The sequence below is a fragment of the Aotus nancymaae genome, unplaced genomic scaffold (genome assembly GCF_030222135.1).
Source record: "Aotus nancymaae isolate 86718 unplaced genomic scaffold, 86718_ANA_hifiasm-v0.15.2.pri h1tg000007l, whole genome shotgun sequence".
Taxonomy (NCBI): Eukaryota; Metazoa; Chordata; class Mammalia; order Primates; family Aotidae; genus Aotus; species Aotus nancymaae.
Genome location: NW_026988418.1, coordinates 58,594,384 through 58,619,545, shown reverse-complemented (window position 1 = coordinate 58,619,545; position 25,162 = coordinate 58,594,384). Strand labels below are relative to the sequence as shown.

At 41.1% G+C, this 25,162-nt stretch overlaps 1 protein-coding gene and 1 non-coding gene across 3 annotated transcripts in view; both read right to left on the bottom strand.

Annotated features, from left to right (window-relative positions):
* The window catches only part of CD58 (CD58 molecule), a 57,130-nt gene that overhangs the window by 22,870 nt on the left and 9,098 nt on the right, over positions 1-25,162 (bottom strand). For both annotated transcript variants that reach the window (XM_021674156.2, XM_064372657.1), the window contains exon 2: positions 8,202-8,495. In XM_021674156.2, the coding sequence (XP_021529831.2) occupies positions 8,202-8,495 (294 nt within the window). The remainder of the gene's footprint in view (positions 1-8,201; positions 8,496-25,162) is intronic.
* Positions 561-701, bottom strand: LOC135273559 (U4 spliceosomal RNA). The gene has a single exon (XR_010341337.1). It is a non-coding gene; the product is annotated as a U4 spliceosomal RNA (small nuclear RNA).

Sequence of the window (25,162 nt, the reverse complement as noted above, 5' to 3'; positions counted from 1 at the left end):
GGTGAAACCCTATCTCTACTAAAAATACAAAAAATTAGCTGGGCACGGTGGCGCGTGCCTGTAATCCCAGCTACTCAGGAGGCTGAGGCAGGAGAATTGCCTGAACCCAGGAGGCGGAGGTTGCAGTGAGCCGAGATCGCGCCATTGCACTCCAGCCTGGGTAACAAGAGTGAAACTCCGTCTCAAAAAAAAAAAAAAAAAAAAAAAAAAAGTGTGTGGCAGTTCTTTCTCTCTCCTGCTGCTTTGTTAAAAAAGTGCTTGCTTCTCCTCTGCCTTCCATCATGACTGTAAGTTTCCTTAGGCCTCCCCAGCCATGTGGAACTGTGAGTTAATCAAACCTCTTTTCTTTATAAATTACCCAGTCTCAGGCAGTTCTTTATAGCAGTGTGAAAACAGATGAATACAGGCCCCGAATCCCTTATCCTCAATTCTGAAATCAAAAAAGCTCTGAAGCCAAAAGAGTCTTCACAAGTTGGTAGCAAAATCATTTAGCTGCAAATCCTGACCTGATGTGAATTAACACAATGACTTATAGTCTTTTTTTTTTTTTTTTAATTCAGTCTCTGTAGAGACTGTAAAAAATTGTCAATGCTGACTATATTTCAAGTCGTCATGGCGGGGTATTGGGAATAGTTTTCAATTAGCAATAATTGCACCTTGGATAAATTTTATTGGCTACGATATTGCCACTGCGTAAAGTTGATTTATAGTCTTTATTTTCTCACTTACTTCAAATATTCATTATCGTTTCACCACAAAAATATTCCTGTGCTTGGCAGGACACAGTGGCTCATGGCTAGAATCCCAGCACTTTGGGAGGCTGAGGCAGGAGGATAGCTTGAAGCCAGGAGTTCGAGAACAGCCTGGGCAACATAGTGAGGCCCTTCCTTTATAAAAAGTTCAAAGATTAGCCAGGTATGATGGCTCCTGCCTGTCGTCTCAGCTACTTGGGACTACTTAAACCAAATAGCTTGAAGCTGCAGTGAGTTATGATTGTGCCACTGCACTCCAGCTCACTGCACACAGTGAGCTATGATTACATCAGACTGAAACCTTGTCTCTAAATATATAGGAATGAAATAAATACTTGTTCCTATGCTTGACCCACAGGGTACTCCCCATAATTAAGTGAGGTGCTTAATATGCAGAGGAAATACCTTGTATTACATTTCCTAAATATAAAATAATAATTTTAATTCCATAACACATCTGACTCAAAGCATTTTGTGAAAGGTTCTGGTAGAGCTACACAGAGCCTTGCTGGGCCCTGCCTATTGGTTGGGCTGGCCCTGCTAATAGGCAGAGTGGGGTGCAGCATGTGTCACAGACCTGCCAGTTCAGAGGCCTCACTCCCAGCCTTCCTCTAGGAAGCGCTTCCTATTGGCTAAGGCAGCCTGGACCTACAAGGATGAGTTAAGAGGCTAATATGTCACATTCTGCCACTGTTGCCCTTTAAAAGCCTCAAGGCTAATTACTTTGTCCTATTAGTCACTTATTTGTTAATGTATATGCCTTCTTGCATCTCAGCTACCCTCCAGCAATTAATCATAAGAGGCTTGAGGAATTATGCAAAAACATATGTAGAATACAACAATAGTCATGGTAACATTGGGATAATAAAGTATTGACAAATTATAAACGTCTACTAAAAAGAGCATTTAAATAAATTAAGATTCACCAAGATAATGGAATACTATGTTGTCATTTAAAATGATGTTTTCTAAAACAAATTAATGCTTATGCTCCAATTATAATCTGAAAAATTAAAGTGTTTAATCATTCCCCCATCTTCTTATCTTCCTAAATTCCTTCTCGCTCAGATAAATACTGTACCCAGACTGCCTTGTTAGAGACCAGAGTCATATACTGACTTCCCTTTCTTCTTGGGGCTTCCTCAGTTTTTAAGTTTAATCTAGCTCACATAACTCTTTACATACTTCCTTAAGGTTTTATTTAACTTAAAAAGACATTTAATCATCTTTTAAGCAGAGGAATTTCTCCGAATTAAATCTTCAGTTGCAATCCAATCCAATGGATAAGAAGCTGCTCTAGCTGACTCAAAATTGAAAGCCTAGAGCCCTGCCTGCCTAACTTCCTCTGGTCCCTTTTGCCCACCCCACTCCATAGCAGCCCTCAGGGGACTTCCAAAGAACTCCATGCATCCCAATAGTTCAAAAATGCCTGTTCTCAGTATTTCATAGACTTATGCCTGCCTCTGTATCTAGGCTGGGCACTTCTCAGGGGAAGAAAACCAAGCTTTCTACTTCCTTAGAAATGGTCCTTCAAAGCATTTCTCAAATTTTAATGTGCCTAAGAATCACCAAGGGTGCTTGTTAAAAACACAAGATTCCCAAGCCCCACCATCCCAGCTGCTTCTGATATGTGTGACCCATTTGTTCTGTTACAGATTCTAATGCATTGACCTAGCTCTGCCAATGTCTAGTCTTTCATCCAGCACTGTCTGAACTGAACAGAGGTACATAATCAGCCCCAGAGATGGTACATCTTTGGAGCATAAAGACTGGGTATGACTCACCTTTTAACCACAGCATCTGACATAATACAAGGCATACGGCTCCTCACAAGCAGTCTTGGACAGATGGGGAGACAGATGTATAGAAGGATAGATTCAGAGACAGTCTTCAAACAAAATGTAAATTCTTCTACCAGCTACCTCCAAAGAGGAATAGGATGGTGCTTAGCATGGACTCAGAAGCCCAACTGCTTGGGTTCATATCCCAGCTTCGTGACTAAGAGCCATTTGACATTGGGCAAGTTACTTAAATCACCTTGGGTCTAGGTTTCCTCCTCTCTACAATAAGGACACAAATAGTACTTCCTCTATCAGACTGTAATGAAATTAAATGAGTTAATGCAGATAATAATCAATATATGAATTAACATGTAGTATCTACACAGAGTAAGAGCTTAACAAATGCTAGCTGTAATAGAGCACATGGCCATTGGCTGTGAGTTTCCAACTCCAGGAAGCCAAGGCTCCCCAAAGGGTATGTGAGATGATGAGAAGAATCATTGACCAGGAGTTGGGAGGTTTGATCAAGCCTCGGCCTTGGCCTGCTATGTGACCTTGGGCCACAGTCCTTTTAGGAGCTGGAAGACTTTTAAGAAAGCATCCATTCAGGCCTCTTGTTCGACAAACAGAGAAACTGACTCCTAAACTATCTTTGTTTGTTTTGTTTTTGTTTTTGTTTTACTACAAAGACGTACCTGATCCTAAACTATCTTATTTTCATCTGTGAAACGGAATGCTTTATCAGGTCATTGTAAAGGTCAAACAGAATATGACTGAATGCCACATGCAGGATTCATAAAGAAGAAAAAAAACAGCATATGAAAGTAACTTGAGGGGAAACATTAAACGGTGTTAGTATTATCTTTTTTTTTTTTTTTTGAGATAGAGTCTTGCTCTGTCATCAGGCTGGAGTACAGAGGTGTGATCTCAGCTCACTGCAATCTCTGCCTCCTGGGTTCAAGTGATTCCCTTGCCTCAGCCTCCTGAGTAGCTGGGATTACAGGCATGCACCACCATGCCGGGCTCATTTTTTGTATTTTAGTAGCGACAGGGTTTCACCATGTTGGCCAGGATGGTCTCAATCTCCTGAATCTCGTGATTTACCTGCCTCAGCCTCCCAAAGTGCTGGGATTATAGGCGTGAGCCAACCGTGCCTGGCCTAGTATTATCTTTTAAGTTGCTAGAACTCCCTTGACTATATAGAAGTTCTTTCTGGCTGTCTCATTATACAACAGTTGCCAGGTGACAAACGTAGAAGTGCCTATCCAACTCATCTAAAAGTGTGCAAGCCTTTCTTCAACACCTAGATCAGAGTTTCTACACCTCAGATCTCTTCTTCTGTAAATCTTTCACATTTTCTTACTGCCCGTGGGACTTACCACAGCTGTATCTAACAACTATTGGTTATACATCTACTTTAAGCATCATTAAACTGGCAAGAAACATGCCTACTTCCTCTCTAAGACAATTAGTCAACTTATAAGTAATGAATTGAGTTCAATACTGTGTAAGAAAATGAGAATTTCTTACATATATCTGATATTTTATAGAAATATGTGTATATTTTCATAAATTTTAGTAAAGGCCAAGTACCAATCCAGCCCAGTTAAGGACAGGGCAGTTAATTCTACTTACATAAAAATCGTCATCTGAGATGGGATGAAGATCCATAAAAAGATGGGAAAGGACTAATAAACATCATTAGTAGAAATTTTCAGGGGACTTTTGAGTATAGAGGAAAGCCAGATGTCAATGAACACACAGAAGGAAGTGGATGCCCTGAATTTAAGAAGTGCCAGGAAATCCCCCTGTCCAAAATACACTTGCTGAAAGTCTCCTATTAGGTTTGGTGTCTCCATAAGATTACTAAGTTACTAAAGCAAATGTTAACATTACCCCAAGGAAGTATGACTTCCTCATTTCTTAAAAAAAAAGTATGACCAGTCATTTTATCATGCAGGTGTGAAACCTAGAGTCATCTTATGTCTTTTTACAACCAAAACCTACATCTTGCAGACTCTTTCATGGACCCTCTATCTACCTGGATGATCACAGTAGCTTCTAACGTGGCATCGCCTCTCTAATCCATTGTAAGTATGCACCATCACATTAATCTTCCAAAAATGTATCTTAGCAAGTCACCTCCTTGCTCCATATAGGGTATAATGGCTCCCCACTGCTACAAACGGATGTCTAGACTCTCAAACCAGGACTTTAAGTCCTACACTCAAAATTATCAATATCACTGCCTCCTGATCAAAACTCACCTCTGCAGGCTTCCTAACGTCTATCCAGTTGGTCTGACCACCAAAACCATACCTTTGTTGAGTTGCCATAGAATATTTTATTTCTTTACTATTTATTTATTTATTTTGAGGCAGGGTCTTGCTCTGTCACCTAAGCTGGAGTGCAGTGGCACAATCACGGCTCACTGCAGCCTCAATCCCCTGGGGCTCAAGGGATCCTCTCACCTCAGCCTCCTGAGTAGCTGGAACTACAGGCATGCACCATCATGCCTGGTTAAGTTTTTTATTTTTGTAGAGATGGGGTCTTGCTATGTTGCCTAGGCTGGTCTTGAACTCCTGGGCTTAAGCAACCCTCCCTCCTCGGCCTCTCATAGTGCTGAGATTATAGGCTTGAGCCACAACGCCTGGCCCAGAATATTTTAAATTATTTTAAAACATTTCAACAAGTTTAAAAGGAGAAACTTATTTTAAATGTTTTGAACTTAGTTTTACAAACTCCATAGAAAGGGCTCTGGGTCAGGTCTCACACAGCCTTGCAGGTCACTTTATACATTTTAGCTTTAACAGAGTCAGATGGGGCAACTAGAAAGTTCCACACAGATGAGTGACATGATCTGATTTCTGTTTTAAAAAGATCTCTGGTAGAACTAATACAACTTCCTGGTGGAGTGACTGTGGTGTGCAAGAAAAAGAGAGGTATCAAGGATGACATCAAGGTTTCAGACTGACCAAGTAAAGGATGGAGCTGCCATTAACCAAAAGGGAAAAGATCCGTGGAGGAGCAGGTTTTACGGGGAAGATAATGAGCTTACTTTTGGACATAAGATATTTGAAAGGCCAATTAGATATCCGAGTGGAGATGTAGAGTAGGCAGCCAGGTATACATATAAGGAGGCTGGGGACGGGGGTAGGGGTGGCTCTGGGCAAGAGCTCTCAATCTGTGCATTATGAGCACTGAGATGATATTTAAAGTCCTCACATGGGATGAGCTCACCCACTGGCTGTGAATGCAGGCAGAAAAGGAAAGAGACCCAAAGCTTAAGCCTTGATGTTTCCAGTGTTAGGAGGTTGGGGAAATGAGGAAACTACCAAAATAAACTGAAAAGGAATAGTCAGTGTTTCAGAAAGAAACATGAGGCTGGGCGCGGTGGCTCACACCTGTAATCCCAGCACTTTGGGAGGGCGAGGCAGGTGGATCACCTGAGGTCAGGAGTTTGAGACCAGCCTGACCAACATGGTGAAACCCTGTCTCTACTAAAAATACCAAATTAGCCAGGCGTGGTGGTGCATGCCTGTAATCTCAGCCTTTCGGGAGGCTGAGGCAGGAGAATTACTTGAACCCAGGAGGCAGAGGTTGCAGTGAGCCAAGATTGCACCATTGCACTCCAGCCTGGGCAACAAGAGTGAAACCCCCTCTATAAAAAAAATATATATATATATGAATAAGGTGGTATCCTGGACATCAAGTGAAGACAGCACTTAGAGGAGGGAGTGTTCAGCCATGTCAAAGGCTGCTGAGAAGTCCAGAATGACATGGACTGAGAATGGACCACTGGATTTATTAACAAGGAGCTCCAGAGGAGTTGTGGCATAGCAGCACAGACAAAGTCTAGGTGGAGTGGGTTAAAAGTAAACATGAGGGGTCAGAATAAGTGAATATGGACAATTTCTTCAAGGAGATTTTTCTATAAAGTGAAGATAGCGAGCGGGTGGTAGTTGCTGGAGGGGTAGAGGGATCATGAGAAAGTTTTGATGACAGCATGTATGTATGCAGTTGAAAATGAATCATCAATTTAGGGGGGAAATCCTCATCAGGAGAGAGTGGATGGAAGCACTAGGGTGATATTCCTGCGGATGTCCAGAGGAGGTGGGACCCAGGGCACGTGCAGAAGCTTTAACCTCAGGTAAGAACTCAGAAAATCCAATCATACCAGGAGAGAAAGCAGGGCTTACAGGCTCAGGTACAGGTAAGAAGGCAGGCAGGTGGTGAGAGCTTGTGGAAATTGCCCTCTGATTGCTTATTTTCCTCAGTGATATACGAAGCAAAGCCTTCAGCAGAAGAGTGGGTCTGGAGAAGGAGGTATTCAAGGTTTGAGGAGAGAAAAAGTAACTGCTAGGAGAGTAGGTAAGTGACAGGCTAAAAAAATACCAGACTTAGTTGAGGTAAGTGATCAGAAATGAAAACTGCAGGACTTTGCAGGGTGGTGTATTTTTCTGCAACCACATGGGTGTGAGCACAGAATAGGCAAAGCACCAGATTTAACCCTGTTGTAACCTGGCCACGTGAGTATGACAAGCCAACATAGGAGCAAGGAAGCTAAGTGTGTCTGCAACGGACTGAGTCCAGTGAGTGACAGCAGCACTCAGGCTGAGCAGGGCAGCAGGGACATCAGGTGTGCGAAGGACTGTCAGCATCAGCATCATCGACTCCTGACATTGAGATAAGGATGAGTTCTCGGTTACATCCACGGGGAGTGGGTAACATAGAAGACGAAATCCTCACAGGAGAGGAGATCAAGGACAGTATTAGAAAGAATTTTAATTTAAATATGGCAACCACCAATACAGCAGGAATGTCAGAAACAGTGAAAATGAGAAAGGACTTAAAATGACCAAGAAACAGTGGCAAGTGAGGCAGGGGCATATACAAGACTGCAACACAAAAGGGGCTTTAGAGACCAGGGAGGAGCGTTAGCGAGAAGCAGGGAGAAATGTGTCCCTTATCTCTAGTTTCAGATTAAAACAGTGCAGGAGCCAGGTTCGGTGGCTCACGCCTATAATCCCAGCACTTTGGGAGGCCAAGGCAGGTAGATCACCTGAGCTCAGGAGTTTGAAACCAGCCTGCCCAACATAGTGAAACCCTGTCTCTACTAAAATACAAACATTAGCTGGGCATGTTGGTGTGCACCTGTAACACCAGCTACTTGGGAGGCTGAGACAGTAGAATTGCTTGAACCTGGCAGGTGGAGGTTGCAGTGAACCAGGATCGTGCCGTTGCACTCCAGCCTTGGTAACAGAGTGAGACTCCTTCTCAAAATAAATAAATTAACTAAGTAAAATGGTGCAGGAGGAAAAACAATCTCCCCACTGTGTGGGGAAGCAGGAACTTTATGGAGTAACATCTGTCAGTGGAGCCCAAAGAGTTCTAAGCTAACTGCTGTCACTACATCTCTGCAGAATATTCCTAGCAAGACAACTGATACTGTTCTCCCCACCTTGGTTAGATTCTCCCCTTGCCCAGAGGATGACAAAGGAATTGAAAGTAGCTAGCTCCTCTATACCAGAAAAGGAGAAAACTCTGACAACAGGTAACATTGAATTATTTTATTTCTCCTAGACCATTCATTTGTATTAGTCTCTGAAAACAGACTAAATACATGGAAATTTGCCATTTTAAACAAATCAACTTATGGAATACTCACCAAGCACATAAAGAGAGAACGTCTTGGTCCCGGTAATATTTGGCGATTCCATTTCATACTTGCCTTCATCTGATGATGTTAAGTTGAAGATAGTGAGGTCACCTGACACAGGGTCTAAATCAATTCTATTTACAAAGGGTGAGAAAGCTCTCAATTCAGAATTTTCCCATTCTACAACTTTATCCTTCTGTTTTTTCCATAGGATCTCTTTTAAAGGCACATTGCTTGCTATGTTGAAAGTTACCTTCTCATGTACAATGCCATAAACTTGTTGAGAACCACAGCTGATGAAACCTAGGAGGGAAAAAATGTGTTTAGAAAAGACAACATGACTAGCAACAGAAATGATTCATCAGGTAGTTTCTGTGCTAAGCCAACAAACTGCTGACACAAAGTACAGGAAGTAAGAACGTTTGACTATGTAGAGCTTACTCTTTCATAGAAAACTGGGACCTACATAAATCCAAGAAATTACTCAACATTCATGAAGCACCAACCATGTGCCAGGTACTACGGGCTGTGCTGGGAATATGGGGTTGTTCCAGGCCCTCCAGGAGGCCCACTTGTGGAGAAGACAGGGAGCAGGCTCTACACCAGGGGCTGCACAAGGGGAGCTGCCTGGTCTAGGGCCTCCCCAAGGAAGTCATGCTGGAACTGACACAACGTGCAAATCACTGAAGGATGAAAGGCAGTTAGGCCACAGGACTGGGTAGATGAGTGGGTGGGGAGTGGAAGGAGAGATGATCAGATGGATACTGGAAGCAGCACCTCCAAAGGAAGGCCCTGAATCGAGAAAGAGCTTGGTGTGCTTGAGGAAACACGTGTGATTCCTAGCGGCTAGAATGTGGAGGGCAAGGGGTGGCTGTGGGGGAACAAGACAGACCAAGGCCAGCCCACAGCCTCTGTGTGGTAAAGTAAGGAATGCTAAGGGTTTGGACTGATCCTAATGGAGAGGAAGCTACAGGAAGGTTTTTACCAAGACTAATCTAACATAATTTAAGCGTCAACAGCTGACTGTCTTTAGAGTAGAGAGCAGCTGGTAGGGGCCAGCACAGAGGCAGGGAAATCGGAATGAAAGTCGATGCTCTGGCAATGAAGGCCATGGACAGGGCAGACCAGACCAGGGTGTTTGTGGTGGGGACGGACAAGGGGACAGACTCAGGAGATGCTGGAGAGAGAAGTCCACAGGATTCAGTGATGAGGGTGGGGGAAGTGGATGGGACTGTTAGGTCTCTTTCTTGGCTGACTGAGAGGTGTCATTAATTGAGATCAGAAACAATGGCTGGGAAGCGAGTTGGGGGTGTGATGAAGATTAAGAACCAGGGGATTGGGTACAGTCGTGTGTTGGAGCTAGGCCCACCTGCCCTCATGAGCCAATTGTTAGCATCTCTCCCCAGACCTATTAGGGGACGCCTGGTTACAGCACAGAAACTAATGCGTCACATCAGAACCTCCCCTCACCCTCCAACCAGACTAGTTGTTAAACATTTATTAGAACCACAAGACTGAGGTATTTTTGATACCCCAAAGTGGGTTTAAATGCATCTTGTTCTAAGACTTGACTCTTGTTAAGAGAGAACAGCAGCAGCTGGGCACTGTGGTTCATGCCTGTAATCCCAGCACTTTGGGAGGCCAGGGTGGGCAGATCGCTTGAGTTTAGGAGTTCAAGACCAACCTGGGTAAAATGGCAAAACCCCATCTTTACAAAAAATTAGCTGGGCGTGGTCGCACACACCTGTGGTCCCAGCTACTTGGAAGGCTGAGGCTGAGGAGGATCACTTGAACCCGTGAGGCAGAGATTGCAGTGAGCTGCGATTGTGCCACTGCACTCCAGCCTGGGTGACAGAGTGAGACTTGTCTCAACAAACAAGCAAACAAAAATTGCAGCTATTTTAAGTTAACATTAAAGATTAATTAAAATTTGAAGTTTTTGCCTAGTAGCAATTAGGTAACTGAAAGAATACGGGAGAAATCAAGAACACTGAATGACCAGTTGTAGACAACTGTGTTAGTAATTTCAGATAAGAAGCACATATCACCCATTTGTTTATTTGCAAGGACTTTTTAGAACCTAGCTCCCTTAATTAAGGGGGACTACCCTCAAAAACACGACAGCATCTTTCCGTTGCTTTGATGATTATGCATTATTTCACCCACTCAACAGAGTATGTGGGAAGGCACACAAAAAAGAACCGAATTTGAGGGGTGAGAGTCTACCATGTACAATAGTAGAGGCTCAAAAATGCCTTATAAATGTAAATGAAACAGTGAGTGACAGAGGGTACGGTGGTGGTGAAAGGGTAGGTATGAGATAAACTGCCATACCCTGGTGGCATGAAGACGGCTTTTGTCTTTCCCAGGGAGAGCTGATGTTTCCTGGGCTTGAGAACAGTGGAAGAAAGTAGTCAGAAATGGAGCTCGTGGTGGAGGGAAGTGAGGGTACGGAAAGCGGAGACTGCAGCTCAGAAGAAATCAAAGTACAGTTGACCCTTGAACAACACAGGTTTGAGCTGCATGGGTCCACTTAGATGTAAATTTTCTTCTGCCTCTGCCATCACTGAGACAGCAAGGCCAATCCCTCCTCCCCCTTAGCCTGCTTTAACACCAAGATAATGAGGATAATTTGATGATCCACTTTCACTTAGTAAATATATTCTCTTCCTTATGCTTTTCTTTTTTCTTAATTTTTATTTTATTACTATTATCTCAATAGTTTTGGGGGAAAAGATGATGTTTGGTTACATGGATAAGTACTTTTTTCGTGTGGATAAGTTATTTAGGTGTGACGTCTGAGATTTTGGTGCACCCCTTACCCGAGTAGTATACACTGTACCCAATGTGTAGTCTTTTATCCCTCATCCCTGTCCCACCCTTCCCCCCAAGTTCCCAAAGTTTACTGTATCATTCTTATGTCTCCGTGTCCTCATAGCTTAGGTCCCACTTGTAAGTGAGAACATATGTTTGGTTTTCCATTCCAGAGTAACCTCACTTAGAATGATAGTGTGCAATTCCATCCAGGTAGCTGTGAATGCCATTATTTTGTTCGTTTTTATGGCATATTCCATCATACATATATACACACACACCACATTTCCTTTTTCCACTCATTGATGGGCATTTATGCTGATTACATATTTTTGCAATTGCAAGTTGTGCCACTATAAAGATGTTGTGTGCAAGTGTCTTTTTTATAAAATTACTTCTTTTCCTCTGGATAGATTCCCAGTAGTGGGATTGCTAAATCAAATGGTAGTTTTACTTTTAGTTCTTTAAGAAATCTCCATAGTGGTTGTACTAGTTTACATTCCCACCAACAGTGTAAAAGTGTTCCCTTTTCACCACATCTATGCCAACATCTTTTTTTTTTTTTTTATTTTTTAGTTATGGCCATTCTTGCAGGAGTAGGGTGGTATCACATTGTGGTTTTGATTTGCATTTCCCTGATCATTAGTGATGTTGAGCATTTTTTCATATGTTTGTGGGCCATTTGTATATCTTCTTGTGAGATCTGTCTATTCATGTCCTTAGCCCACTTTTTGATGGGATTGTGTGCTTTTTTTGCTGATTTGTTTGAGTTCCTTGTAGATTCTGGATATTAGTCCTTTGTCAGACGCATAGTTCGTGAATATCTTCTTCCACTTTGTGGGTTGTGTGTTTACTCTGCTGATGGTCTCTACTGCTGTGAAGAAGCTTTAATTAAGTCCCACCTATTTATCTTTGTTTTTGTTGCATTCGTTTTTGGGTTCTTGGTCATAACCCTTTTGCCTAAGCCAAAGGCTACAAGAGTTTTTCTGATGTTATCTTCTAGAATGTTTATGGCTTCAGGTCTTAGATTTAAGTCTTTGAGCCATCTTGAGTTGATTTTTATATAAGGTGAAAGATGAAGCTCCAGTTTCATTCTCTCACCTTATGCTTTTCTTAATAAGTTCTTTTTTCTAGCTTACTTTAGTGTAAGGATACAACATATAATGCATATAACATAGAAAATATGTGTTGTTTATGTTATTGGTAAGGCTTCTGGTAGGCTATTAGCAGTTAAGATTTTGGAAGTTGAGAGTTATACATAAATTTTTGACTGCTCAAGAGGTTGGTGCCCCTAACTGCCATGTTGTTCAAGGGTCAACTATAATTTTAAATTAGAAGAAACTCTAAAAATTATTTAGTCAGATTACTCCCATTTCACTGGTGAAGTGAAAAGACACCAAGAAAAATAAAAGGCGATTTTATTGAATGCTTCCTCTCTTCTGGTTATACGTTCACATCATCTTGTGTCCCTTTTTATCCCTCTCCACATCTATATGCAGTAGGTGTTGTTAACCCCATTTTACAGGTGGGGAAGCAGGCTCCAAGAGGCATATCATCTTGCTCCATGTCTCTCAGCAAGTTTACGGCAGCACAATGACCAGAACACACATCGTCTGACTCCTTGGTCAGTGCCCCTTTCAGAACAACATGGTCCCACATTCAGGATGGGATTCATTTATTCATTCATTCAGGAAATATCCATTGGGCATCTATTCTAAGCAAGATCCTTGAGAACAAGACAGACACAGTCCCCGCCTTCTTAGAATGACATTCTATTGGGGGAGGCAGAATTTACACAAATAATCAGACAATACCCAACTACAACTATAACTGCTGCTAAGTTAAAGCATCAGGTGTCAATAAGAATATTTACTTAGGGAATCAACAAGGGGCTAGGGAAGGCAGTTCCTTTCCCTAAAAGAAGTTCTGGGGCACGAGCAGCAGTTAACTATGCCCAGGAGAGCGGGGCTGGTCCCCATTAAGAGAACAATTATGCAGACTTTGAAGCAGAAGGAGTAATGGCAAGGGAAAAGTAGCATGAGCCGGGCTGCATACACAAGCACAGCCAGCCCTTGCAGACCACCAGACAAAAACAATTCTGGTACTGAAGTTAAGAAAGCCACAGAAGAGTTATAAACAGGGTGGTGACAAAATAAGAGAAACTCTTTCTTGAAAAAAATGTATTTAAAAACATAAATTATACATAGACACATACATACAACTTTATACTAATGAAAAACGATCATATAAGTATTTTTTCAGTCCTCTTATCTGGGTGCCTTACCCCCTTTTTTAACCCCATAACAATCTCCAGTTCTATAATCTACATTAACAAATCAGAATACATCTCTTGGTATTTTTCTCCCTGCTCATATCGTCAAAGAGACAAATATATATCACATATAATGCATATATACACGCGTATCTTGAAGATACTGTGTGTTTGGTTCCAGACAACAGCAATCGTTAACATCAGAGTAAAGTAAGTCACACAAATTTTCTGGTTTTCCAGGGCATACAAATGTTATGCTTACACTATACTATAGTCTATTAAAGTGCTCAATAACATTATGTCTAAAAACACAACGTTCGTATCTTAATTAAAAGATACTTTATTGATTTTTAAAAACCATGTTAACAATCACTTGAGCCTTCAGTAAGTCCTAATATTTTTGCTGGTGGAAGGTCTTGCCTCGATGCTGATGGCTGCTGACTGATCAGGGTGTTGGCTGCTGAGGGCTGAGATGGTTGTGGCAATTTCTTAAAAGAAGACAATGATGAAGTTTGCTGCATCAGTGGACCCTTCCTTTCACAAAATATTTCTCACTAGCATGCAATGCTGGTTCGATAGCATTTTACTCACAGTAAAACTCTTTCAAAGTTGGAGTAAATCTCCTCAAATCTTGCTGCTGCTTTATCAACTAAATTTATGTAATGCTCTTAATCCTTTGTCATTTAAATAACGTTCACAGCATCTTCATCAGGAGTATAGATGCCATTATGAAGAAACCACTTTCTTTGCTCATCCATAAGAAGCCACTCCTCATCAGTTCAATTTTTATCATGAGATTGCAGCAACTGAGTCACATATTCAGGCTTCACTTCTATTTATTGTGCTATTTCCATCCTTCAAAGTCATCCATGAGGACTGGAATCAAATTCTTCCAAATTTCTGTTAATGTTGCTATCGTGATTGCCAACCATGAACCACAAATGTTCTTAATGACATCTAGAATGGTGAGTGCTTTCAGGAGGTTTTCAATTTCCTTTGCCCACAGTCATCAGAAAATCATTATCTATGGCAGCTATAGCCTTACAAAATGTATTTCTTACATAGTAAGACTTGAAAGGCAAAATTGCTCCTTGATCCACGCACTGCAGCATGGATGTTGTACTAGCAGGCATAAAAACAACACTCATCTCCTTGTACGTCTCCATCAGAGCTCTTGGGTGATTAGGGGCACTGTCAATACGCAATTATATACTGAAATCAATCTTTTTTTCTAAGCAGGAGGTATTAACAGTGGGCTTACAATATTCAGTAAACTATGCTGTAAACAGATGTGCTGTCATCCAGCCTCTGTTGTTTCATTTTATAGAGCACAGGCAGAATACATTTAGCCTAATTCTTAAGGGCCCTAGGATTTTCAGAGTGGTAAATGAGCGCTGGCTTCAACTTAAAAGTCGTCGGCTAAATCAGCCCACACCGAGAGTGTCAGCCTGTCCGTTCAAGCCCAAAGCTGACTTCTCCTCTCTAGGTATGAAAGTCCTAGATGGCATCTTCTTCCAATAGAAGGTTGTTTTGCCTACACTGAAAATCTGATGTTTCATGTGTCCTGCATCAGTAATCTTAGATCTGCTGAATAATTTGCTGCAGCTTCTACATCAGCACTTGCTGCTTTACTTTGCACTTTTATGTTATGGAGATGGCGTCTTTCCTAAGATCTCATGAACCAACCTCTGATAGCTTCAGACTTTTCTCCGGCAGCTTTATCACCTCTCTCGGCCTTCATAGAAGTGAAGAGTTAGGGTCTTGCTCTGGATTAGGCTTTGGATTAAGGGAATGCTGTAGCTGGTTTGATCTTCTTTTTTTTTTTTGAGACGGAGTTTTGCTCTTGTTACCCAGGCTGGAGTGCAATGGCGCGATCTCGGCTCACCGCAACCTCCGCCTCCTGAGTTCAGGCAATTCTTCTGCCTCAGCCTCCCGAGTAGCTGGGATTACAGGCACGCGCCACCATGCCCAGCTAATTTTTTGTATTTTTAGTAGAGACAGGGTTTCACCATGTTGACTGCTGGTTTGATCTTCTAAGCAGACTACCTGAACTTTCTCTATGTCTGCAATAAGACTGTTTCACTTTTTTACCATTTGTGTGTTCACTGGAGTAGCACTTTTAATTTCCTTCAAGAACTTTTCCTTTGAATTCACAACTTCGCTAACTCTTTGGCATAAAAGGCCTAGTTTTCAGCCTATCATGGCTTATTTTTATTTTTTTTTTTTTTTGAGATGGAGTTTTGCTCTTGTAGAGCAGGCTGGAGTGCAATAGAGTCATCTTGGCTCACTGCAACATCTGCCTTTCAGGTTCAAGTGATTCTCCTGTCTCAGCCTCCCAAGCAGCTGGGATTACAGGTGCCTGCCACCACATCCAAATTTTTGTATTTTTAGTTGAGATGAGGTTTCGCCATGTTGATCAGGCTGGTCTCAAACTCCTGTCCTCAGGTGATCCACCCGCCTTGGCCTCCCAAAGTGCTGGGATTACAGGCATGAGCCTCCGTGCCCAGCCACCTGTCGTGGCTTTTCACATGCCTTCCTCACTACGCTTAATCATTTCTAGTTTTTAATTTAAAGTGAGAGACAGTGTAACTCTTCTTTTCACTTGAGCACTTAGAAGCCATTGCAGGGTTATTAAACTGATCTAATTTCAGTATCATTGTCTCAGGGGACAGGGAGGCCAGAGGAGAAGGAGAAAGATGGGGGGAACAGCCAGTCAGTGGAGCAGTCAGAACACATAGCATGTATAAATTAAGTTCACCATCTTATATGCGCACAGTTCATGGCACCCCAAAACAATGGCAACAGTAACATCAAAGATCACTGATCACAGATCAGCATAACAGATACAATAATAAAAAAAAAAGCTTGAAATATCGTGGGAATTATCAGAATATAACAGACAGACAAAACACAAAGTCAGGCACCAACAGACTTGCTTAAAGCTGGGTTGTCACAAACCTTCAATTTGTAAAAAGCACATTATCTGTGAAGTGCAATAAAGCAAAACGCAATAAAATGAGGTGTGTCTGAGGGATCTGCCGTTGTTTAAGAAAATGGTCTTATGCACATTTTTCTACATCCTGCCTTTCTTAATATCTCATAAAAGCCCCTTGAAATAAACTGGTATAGCTGTACTTTTTGTTTTTAATAACGACATAATATTCCAGGGCATGAGGGAACCATAATTAATCTGCTGACCACCAATGATGAACACTCCTTTTGCGCCTAGTTTTGTCTATTGCAATTACACTGCAATAACTATCCTGTATATATGTCCTGATGCAGTTATGGTTTCATATTTACATGAGAGTGGAATGGAGTGGAGCTGCGAGTCGCTACATCAAAGGGTAAATAGATTTTTTATTTTAATAGAAGTTGCTGCATTGTTGACAAAACTTTTGCAATTTACATTTCCATCAGTAATGCCTGAGTTGCCCAAATAGTGACATTTCATTGGACAGATAGTGACATTTCATTGTTATTTGAATTTGCATTTTCCCAACCTTTAGAAATTTAAGCATCTCTTCTGTTTGTTGATTTGGATTTCTTTTTCTGAGAAATATCTTTTCATATCCTTTACTATTTTTTTTGTATTAGATTGCTTGTCTTTTTCTTATCAAAGTTTAAAGGCTCCTTATATGTATTATAGTTGTTTTCAAATACAGGCTTTGCCTATTAAATTTACTAAATGAATATCTTCCATACAAAGGTTCTAAATGTTTACATAATAAAAGTGTGTATCTTTTCTGGCTGTGGTGTGGAGGATTGATGGGAAGGGTAAAACTAGATAGCAAGACATCCATCAGACAGCAACTTCAGCCTGGTAAAAGGCAGCAAGGTGCCAGGGAAAGCGGTTCAAGAGACATTAGGGAGGTAAAATTGGAAGGACTAGATGACTGACAGCGTATGGGGTAAAGGAGGAGGAGGGGAGGTGCCAGGAGTGCCACGATGAATCAGAGGTCTTACTTCCTCCTAGGTGGGTTGTGGTGTCTTTCCCTAAGAAAGGAAACACAGCAGGAAGACAAGGTCTTGGCTGGAACGTCATGCTTTCAGTTTGGCACTGTTAAGTGTGAGGGGTCTGTGAGACATCCAAGCAAAGATGCCCAGTAGCTGCAAAGTATATGGGTCTGGGACTCACAGGAAAGGATACAGATTTGGAAATCATCACATATGTAGTGGCTCCAATGGAGGCCATTAGGACCGCCACCTAGGGAGAGCGCATGAACTGGGAAAAGGCAGCTTGGACCTGTGCTTTAAAGCTTGGTTGGAGGGAAATACACTGGCTAAGGAGACCGAGAGAAGCCTGGGAAGTAGAAGAAAAGCCAGGAGGAAGACGGCATCATAACTCCAAGACAAGAGTCAACATGTGGAGACTTAACTGAATAAAAGTCACTAGTGATATTACTCAGATAGTAGGAAAAAGATGGAAGAAAATTCAAATGTAAGTAGAATTAAACACACACACAAAACCCCATGCGTACAATTTATTTTTGCTTATGCTCTAAAAGAACCTGTGGTTTCACTGAATACTGGGATCTGGGTGATATTTATTCAGGATGTAACAAATAAAGCAATAGTACAACCTACATAAAGAAATATGCATAATGATATTCATTTTAAAGTTATCTATACTAGCAAAAAATAATCTAGTGTAATAGTTAAATAACTTAGAATTATGCCATGGATTACTATGTGGCTATTTTAAAAAGGAAAAAGGATAGACTTATTCTCCTTTTATTATTGGGAATTTGGAGAATTTGTTAATATTAAAAATAAAAAGCTATAGAAATATATATGCAGAATATTCCTCTTTTTAAAAACGATAAAGAGGCCAAATGTAGTGGCTCATGCCTACAATCCTAGCACTTTGGGAGGCCAAAGTGGAAGGATCACTTGAGCCCAAAAGTTTGATGCCAGTCTGGGAAACATAGTGAGCCCCTACCTCTACCAAAAAAAATAATTAACAGTGGTTGCTTTTAAAGTAACCACCGTTAACTTTAGAGATTGTGGTGATGGTGAGATTTCAATTTATTACTTAATACAGGTCCCATTGAAAAATATGTTACTTTTGAAGACAAATCTCATATTACTACTGTAATATAAAAACTATATCAAAATTTTTTTTAAATGGAATTATTCAACCCAGAGGAGGAACTGTTAAGAACTATCTCTAAAGCTAATATCTACCTCTACTTTGTGTGCAAAGGTATGTCTATTATATCCTTCCTAAAGTATTTTCTGTTGCACTTCAAAGACTAATGCTAAAGTAAGTTGCTAAGATAATTTCTAATGAAAAAAGAACAATAGAAGAAAGGAGAGTGAGTTTTTTCTCAAAGATCACAAACCATGAATGAATAAATGAACGAATGAATGAATACACAAACAGGAGCAAAGGAAAGGAGTCAACAGTGAGTTTGTTGCTTTGTTGATACCACTGAGTGTTCGGAAAAGGGACCATAGGGATGCTAACTAACCATGCCTGGGTGTAGGACAGAGAGTTGCCCAGATTTTGAAACCAGCAAGGCCCAGGGTGAACTCCCAAAGGCCTCCCCACACTAGATCTCCTCAGCTGTAAAGTAGAAATCATAATGCCTACCACAAAATATTGTTTTGAGGTTTGAATAAAATTGAAAGTTTTTTATACTAGTTGACATGGAATACACTCTCAAAGGGTTTTCTTTTTCTTTTAATTAGTTAGGTCAACACCAAGGTATTCACACTGTCTGAATTAACTGGGTGAGCACTGGGCGTGTGGTGAGTTTTTGCTGTTTAAAAGCAAAGAGAGATGGAGGGAGGAAAAAAGTTTTTAACAGTGATCACCTAAACAGATTTTCTATGCGAGCCAGATTTTTTTTTGAAGGTTCTTTTGAAGAATCTTGAATAGTCCTTTCTTAAATAAAGATATGGGGGTACCTAATACCTGATTAGCACTATATGTATAGAGTCATCATATATTTAAAAACAGGTCTAATCTCAATTATTCTGTTGTAGTGTTTCTAAAAAACATCAACACCTCAGTTTTTATAGTTCTTTTTGTATGGCCTCAAGTTGTAACTGGAACCCAAGTTTTACAGATGAAGTGTCCTGATTTTTTTATTTAGAAAATATGGTACCGTAACTATGAGTTAATGAAAAGGTCTCAACCCCCAGCACAAATTCCTCTGCAAATTTTTACTTAGGTCCTGAGATTCAGATTGACTGGTATTTATTTTACTTAATCTAACACTTGCCTGGCCCTGGCTCTGTGCCAGGCACTGTTGTTGCAAGAGCTCTATAAATAGGTACTCACAGTTGGGATCAGTGGCTCATATCTGTAATCCCAGCACTCTGGGAGGCTGAGACAGGTGGATCACTTGAGGTCAGGTGTTCAAGACCAGTCTGGCCAACATGGTGAAACCCTGTCTCCACTAAAAATACAAAATTAGCCAGTCATGGTGGAATGCGCCTATAATCCCAGTTACTTGGAAAGCTGAGGCAGGAGAATCGCTTGAACCCAGGAGGTGGAGCCAAGATTGTGCCACTGCACTCCAGCCTGGGTGACAGAGCAAGACTCCATCTCAGAAAAAAAAAAAATAGGTACTCACTGAATCCTAAAAACATATTAAACAGGTTTTATTTCTAACCCTATTTTGCAGATGAGAAAACTGAGTCAAGCACACTTCTAAACTTACAGGTGGGACACTAACCTCTGTGGTCTCGGAATCCTTGAATGTTAGAGCTGAAGAGGGCCTCAGAGAGCAAGCGTCCAACTCAGGAAGAAAAAGCCAGAACAGAAACAAAAAAAGGAAAACAAGGAGCAAACAAAGGAGTCCCAGAGAAACACAACCAGGAGCACCTTAGGTGACAGTGGCAATGATGCATTACACTAAGACTAGCAATTCTACCCACAGAGGAGAGACCAGAAGGGTGAGTCAGAAGGGACTGGTGAGGACTTGAGCACCAGTGAGCCTACAGGGAGGGGCCCCTCAGCTCCTGCCCATGTGGACACGTGGAAACAGGAGCCCACCATTCCCAGGGCTTCTAACTTTTCAAGAAAAGCCAGATATTCACATGTGTGAAAATTCCTGTTCTTAAAAGTTGGCAACTAATTCAAATCTGAGCTTAGGGGTAACCCCTAGCCAGCAGAGCCCTATGAGAACGAAGACAAAGCTGTTCCTGTTTTTTGCTGTATCCCCCATATGTCCGGCATATGGACATTCAATAAATATCTGTTGAATGAATTAATTAAAATGATTAAAATACAACTTAAATGTAGTTCAAAAGATAAGGCTTCCTGACAGAATAGCAAAATTTGTCAGTCACACCAAACCCTGGGCTTTGTGAGATCCCAAATTGCTGGCTGCAGAACCAGGACTTGGTAAGGAGAGGTGGAGAAAGAAGTTTAAGTGGAGCTAAAAAATAAAATGGCTAGGGAGCTCTCATATACAACCGAAACCCTGTGTTTGGCCCCGCGTTCCGCCTCACGACCAAAGCAAGATGGGAGGACCTGTGGGCTCCCCGTTCCCAACTCCACAGTTGTTTCTTTTAAGATGTTCCTTCTCAAGTTTAAATAGGTTTTACCTACTAAGGGTTATAGGATGCAGAGCACCACAACAGATAAACTTGTACCTACTCACGGATGTCAGCCCCAATCAAACTTAACAGCCTGTCTGTTGTTTGAGGAGATTCACTGATGCCATTTCTTTTTCTTTTTTATTTCTCTCTTTTTCTTCCTTCCTTCCCTCCTTCCCTCCCTCCCTCCTTTCCTTCCTTTTTCCTTTTTGGAGACAGGGTCTCATTCTGTCACCCAGGTTGCTGTGCAGTAGTGTAATCATGGCTGACTGCAGCTTCAAACTCCTGGCCTCAAGTGATCCTCCTGCCTCAGCCTCCCAAGTAGCTGGAACTGCAGTTGCATGTCACCATGCCCAGCTAATTTTTATATTTTTTGTAGAGACAAGATCTCATTATGTTGCCCAGGCTGATCTGAAACTCATGGGCTCAAGTGATCCTCCTGCCTGGGCCTCCTGAAGTGCTGGGATTACAGGCATGAGCCACCGTACTCAGCCAGTGTCATACCTTAGAGACAAGCTAATCGCTCTTCTGGGATTTGGAGGAAAGGGTTTTCTTGAGTTTGTTCTTAGAAACAAACAATGTAATTTTAAGATACTTCTCTCTCTCTCCAAAATATTTTAAGGCTCATATTGCCTGTAGTTTTTAGCAGTTAAGGTAAAAATTCATTTGACAAATAAAAAAAGAAAAATTCCCCTACAAGTTTCAGTACCTGAATATATAAATGTTGGTATTTCCCTCTGAGTATATGACATCATAATGATGATTCAGTTAAAGCCTCGTGCAAGCCCAGAGATAGCAGGGTCTTGGGACATTTTTGTTCCCAAGTGAGCAGATGGGTTTCTCCTCCGGATATGGGCCACTGAGCACAGCCTTGTTCCTCCCACTCCTCTGCATTTCATCTTCACATCACAGCATGCTTTCAGTTAATGCCTACTTGCAGTGTCAGGGTGTATAGCAATCTGGGAAGCAACATCTCTATCTATACACCCATATACGCATTTATAGTACTGAGGAGCAGCCAATCTCCTAAGATGGCTAGGTTAGTAATTATATCAAATAATCTGTCCTATTAAGGCCATAAATATTCTCATATTAGTCCCAATTTTGGGAGCAGAAAATGTTCTTACCAGGCATGGGAGATAATAAAGAGGAGTAACACTGTTTTGTTTAACTCAAGCAAGTTTCCTACGGTTGTGTCTCTTGCCTAGCTCTTAGTGAGTCCAATCCAAGGAACCCTAGGCCAGCTCTGCCTCAGTAATAATATTTAACAGGAGCAGCAGCACTAAGATTCACTGCAGGCTTACTATGTGACAAACACTTGTTTCAAGAACTGTTTGTATACTAACTCATTTAATCCTCAACTCTGAGATAGTTCTTACTATTTATTTATTTGTTCATCAAATGTTTATGGAGTCCTGCCTGTCAGCAGGCAGGACACAGCAATAAGCCAAACAGATGAAATCCCAGCCCTCTTGGAGTCTATTTTTCAGTAGAGGGAAGAACATAATAAATGGAAAGATGAAGCTCTTTTATGTTGCATGTGTTAAGTGCTACAGAGAAAAACAAAGCAGAGTATGGAGGCTGAGGAGTACTGGTAAGGAGAGGAGCTGCAAGGCGTAGCGGGTGGCCATACGTTGGTATCTGAGCAGAGCCCAGAAAAGCAGGGGAGTGAGCCAAAGAACATCTGGGGCAAGAGTGAGAAATGAGTTATTTCTTGAGAACATGCCTATCAAAATAAGTTGGTTCCCTCTGCTGGACCCTTGGTTGATAGAAAAGATCACAGAGTCAGAAGCACCAGGCTATAGATGAGGAAATGGACTGAGAGGGTCAGCTGACCACAGTCACTTAGCTAGCAAGGGGCGAGGCTGGTGTCCAGACACAGGCAGTCGGCCCCAGAGCCTGTCCTGCTGGCCAGAACATCAGATGCCTTGGCTGGTGCCATTCCTCTTTCTTCCTGGTCGATTCCACCCTTAGGCAGTCCCAGTTACTGACTTCTCTATTTTCTTAAGGCAGAGATTTACTGATTTCAGTCACACAACCACAGCGTCCCTGCTCCCATCTACTTCATAGTGAAACTGCAGCCACCTGTCTCCCAACGGTCATAAGTCCCTGGTGCCCAAGGCCAGAACTTCCCAGACTTTGCTCTCAGTTGTCAATCTGCCTCCTCATCGAGCTCATCAAGGAGGACGCTGGTTTTCTAAATCGTCTTTCTACACTTTCCTTCTAATATTATCCTAAAATTGTTTCCTTTTTAATTCTTGTTCTTGCACTTATCCTCCTTCTGCTTTCTTAAGATGTTTCCCTTTAGACCTGTGCAATCCAACACACTAGCTATCAGCCACAAGTGGCTAGTGAGCACCTAAAATGTAGTTAGTACAAACTGAGATGTGTTCTGAGATAAAATACACACCAGACTCTGAAGGCCTAGTATTAAAAAGTAGAACACAAAATCTCTCATTAACATGTTTTGTATTAACTATTAGGTTGGTGCAAAAGTAACTGCCGTTTTTGCCACTAAAAAAGAGCAAAACAACAACTTTTGCACCAACCTAATATATGTTGAAAATATTATGGCTATATCAGGTTAACTAAAATACATTATTAATTTGTAATTATTAATTACATAATTAATTTCACATGTTCCATATTATATTTCTATTTGAAAGCACTTCTTCAGCCTGTCCTTTCAAGACACTGATGTCCCACCATGCTCAAAGGCCACATTTGCCTTTGACTGTTCTCATCTTAGATAGGATGCAGTTGAGATCCACAGCATGCTTTGGGGAATCAGTTTATTACTAGATTGGTTAAGACTGTAAGTTTTTTAAATCTAAAGTCTGATTCAAGGTATTTCAATACACTATTGATAATTTCACTAAAATTCCTTGAAAATCCTTGTTATTTTCTAGATACTCAGTTCATCGCTGGGAAACTCTATTGCAAGTAGTTTATGATGGCACGGCCTTATTAGTTTCTTATTAAACTGGTTCTTTTTTTCTGAATGTGTACGTTAAACTTCAATTTTCTTCTAGTTTTTAACTGGCATATGAAGAAAATGTCCAAGAAACTACAGACCGGTGAGCCCAATGGAAATTGAGGCACCAATCTCAACAGACATTTTGGGGAACACTGTAAAGTAAGCAAAGGTCACTAGAAACTATAAAGTAACCAGAAAGCATTTTCCTTGGAGGCTGGCGGGCGGGCATTGAGGAACTCCAAAGAGGAACTGCTAAAATGTTTTCCCCTCCTTTTCTAGGGATAGTCTCTGTATCTTACAGACATGCTTTATATTCAAATGTGAACTTGTCTAGAAAAGGGAAACTGTTGCATCCTAATTTCGCTTACAACTCTGAGATGAAAGGTGAGATTTGTCATGGCTGAATTTAAGGGACTGTGTCCTTAAGTAAAAGCTTCTTCTGGTCACCCCTCAAGTAAAGCTTCAGAAAGGCTTAGGCATTTGTGAAGAAACAGCATGAGAAGAAACCAAAAGACAGAAAACTTACACAAATAAGGTCTGATGTATGTAGACAAAGTTTCTACTTTTAAACAGAGAAATCACTACCTACCCTCAAAGCCTGCATTTCCTAAAGAAATGTTGGAGTGACAAGGAGGTCAATAAAATAAATTCTTCAATCTGGTTCTTAAAAAGAGATTCTAAGCCTCTTTTAAAACTTCTGAAAGATGCTCATAGCAACAAATACAATGAGTGAAACTTGATTAGATTTGGGTTCTTAACAAAAGACATTCCTGTGATAATTGGGGAAATTCAAATACGGGTAAAAGGTGATTTAAAGGATTAGTGTTAATTTTTATAGACATTATAATGTTATTGGGATTATGCAAAAGTCCATAGGAGTGAAATGTGGGTACCTAGAGAAAATGTAAATATGATAAAATGTTAATAATAAATATATCAATAAATTCCCATTGCAAATTCTATGTCCCAAAGAAGCCCCTTCCACCATTACAAATTACGATATTAAATACAATTTTGCATGACTGGTAATTGCGTTGACCTATATAACTTCACATGTTTTAGCAGAATTTCCCTGGACAACGTACACATGTCATAAGTAAGAAATCAGTAGTACTCAACTTCAAAAAGTTGCTTGGAGGATCTCAGGCTGGGGCTAAAACAGAGCATACAGGGGAATAGGTTTTGATTCAGACAGAATCAAAGTTCAAGTTCACTCTGCCACTTACTAGCTGTGTGAACTTAGACACATTACTAAACCTACCTAAGCTTTGTTCTCCTATTAAATGTTCCCTATGTAATAATATTAGTGTGAAAATTAAATAAAAACGTCTCAAATCTGAAGCACAGCTCCTGACA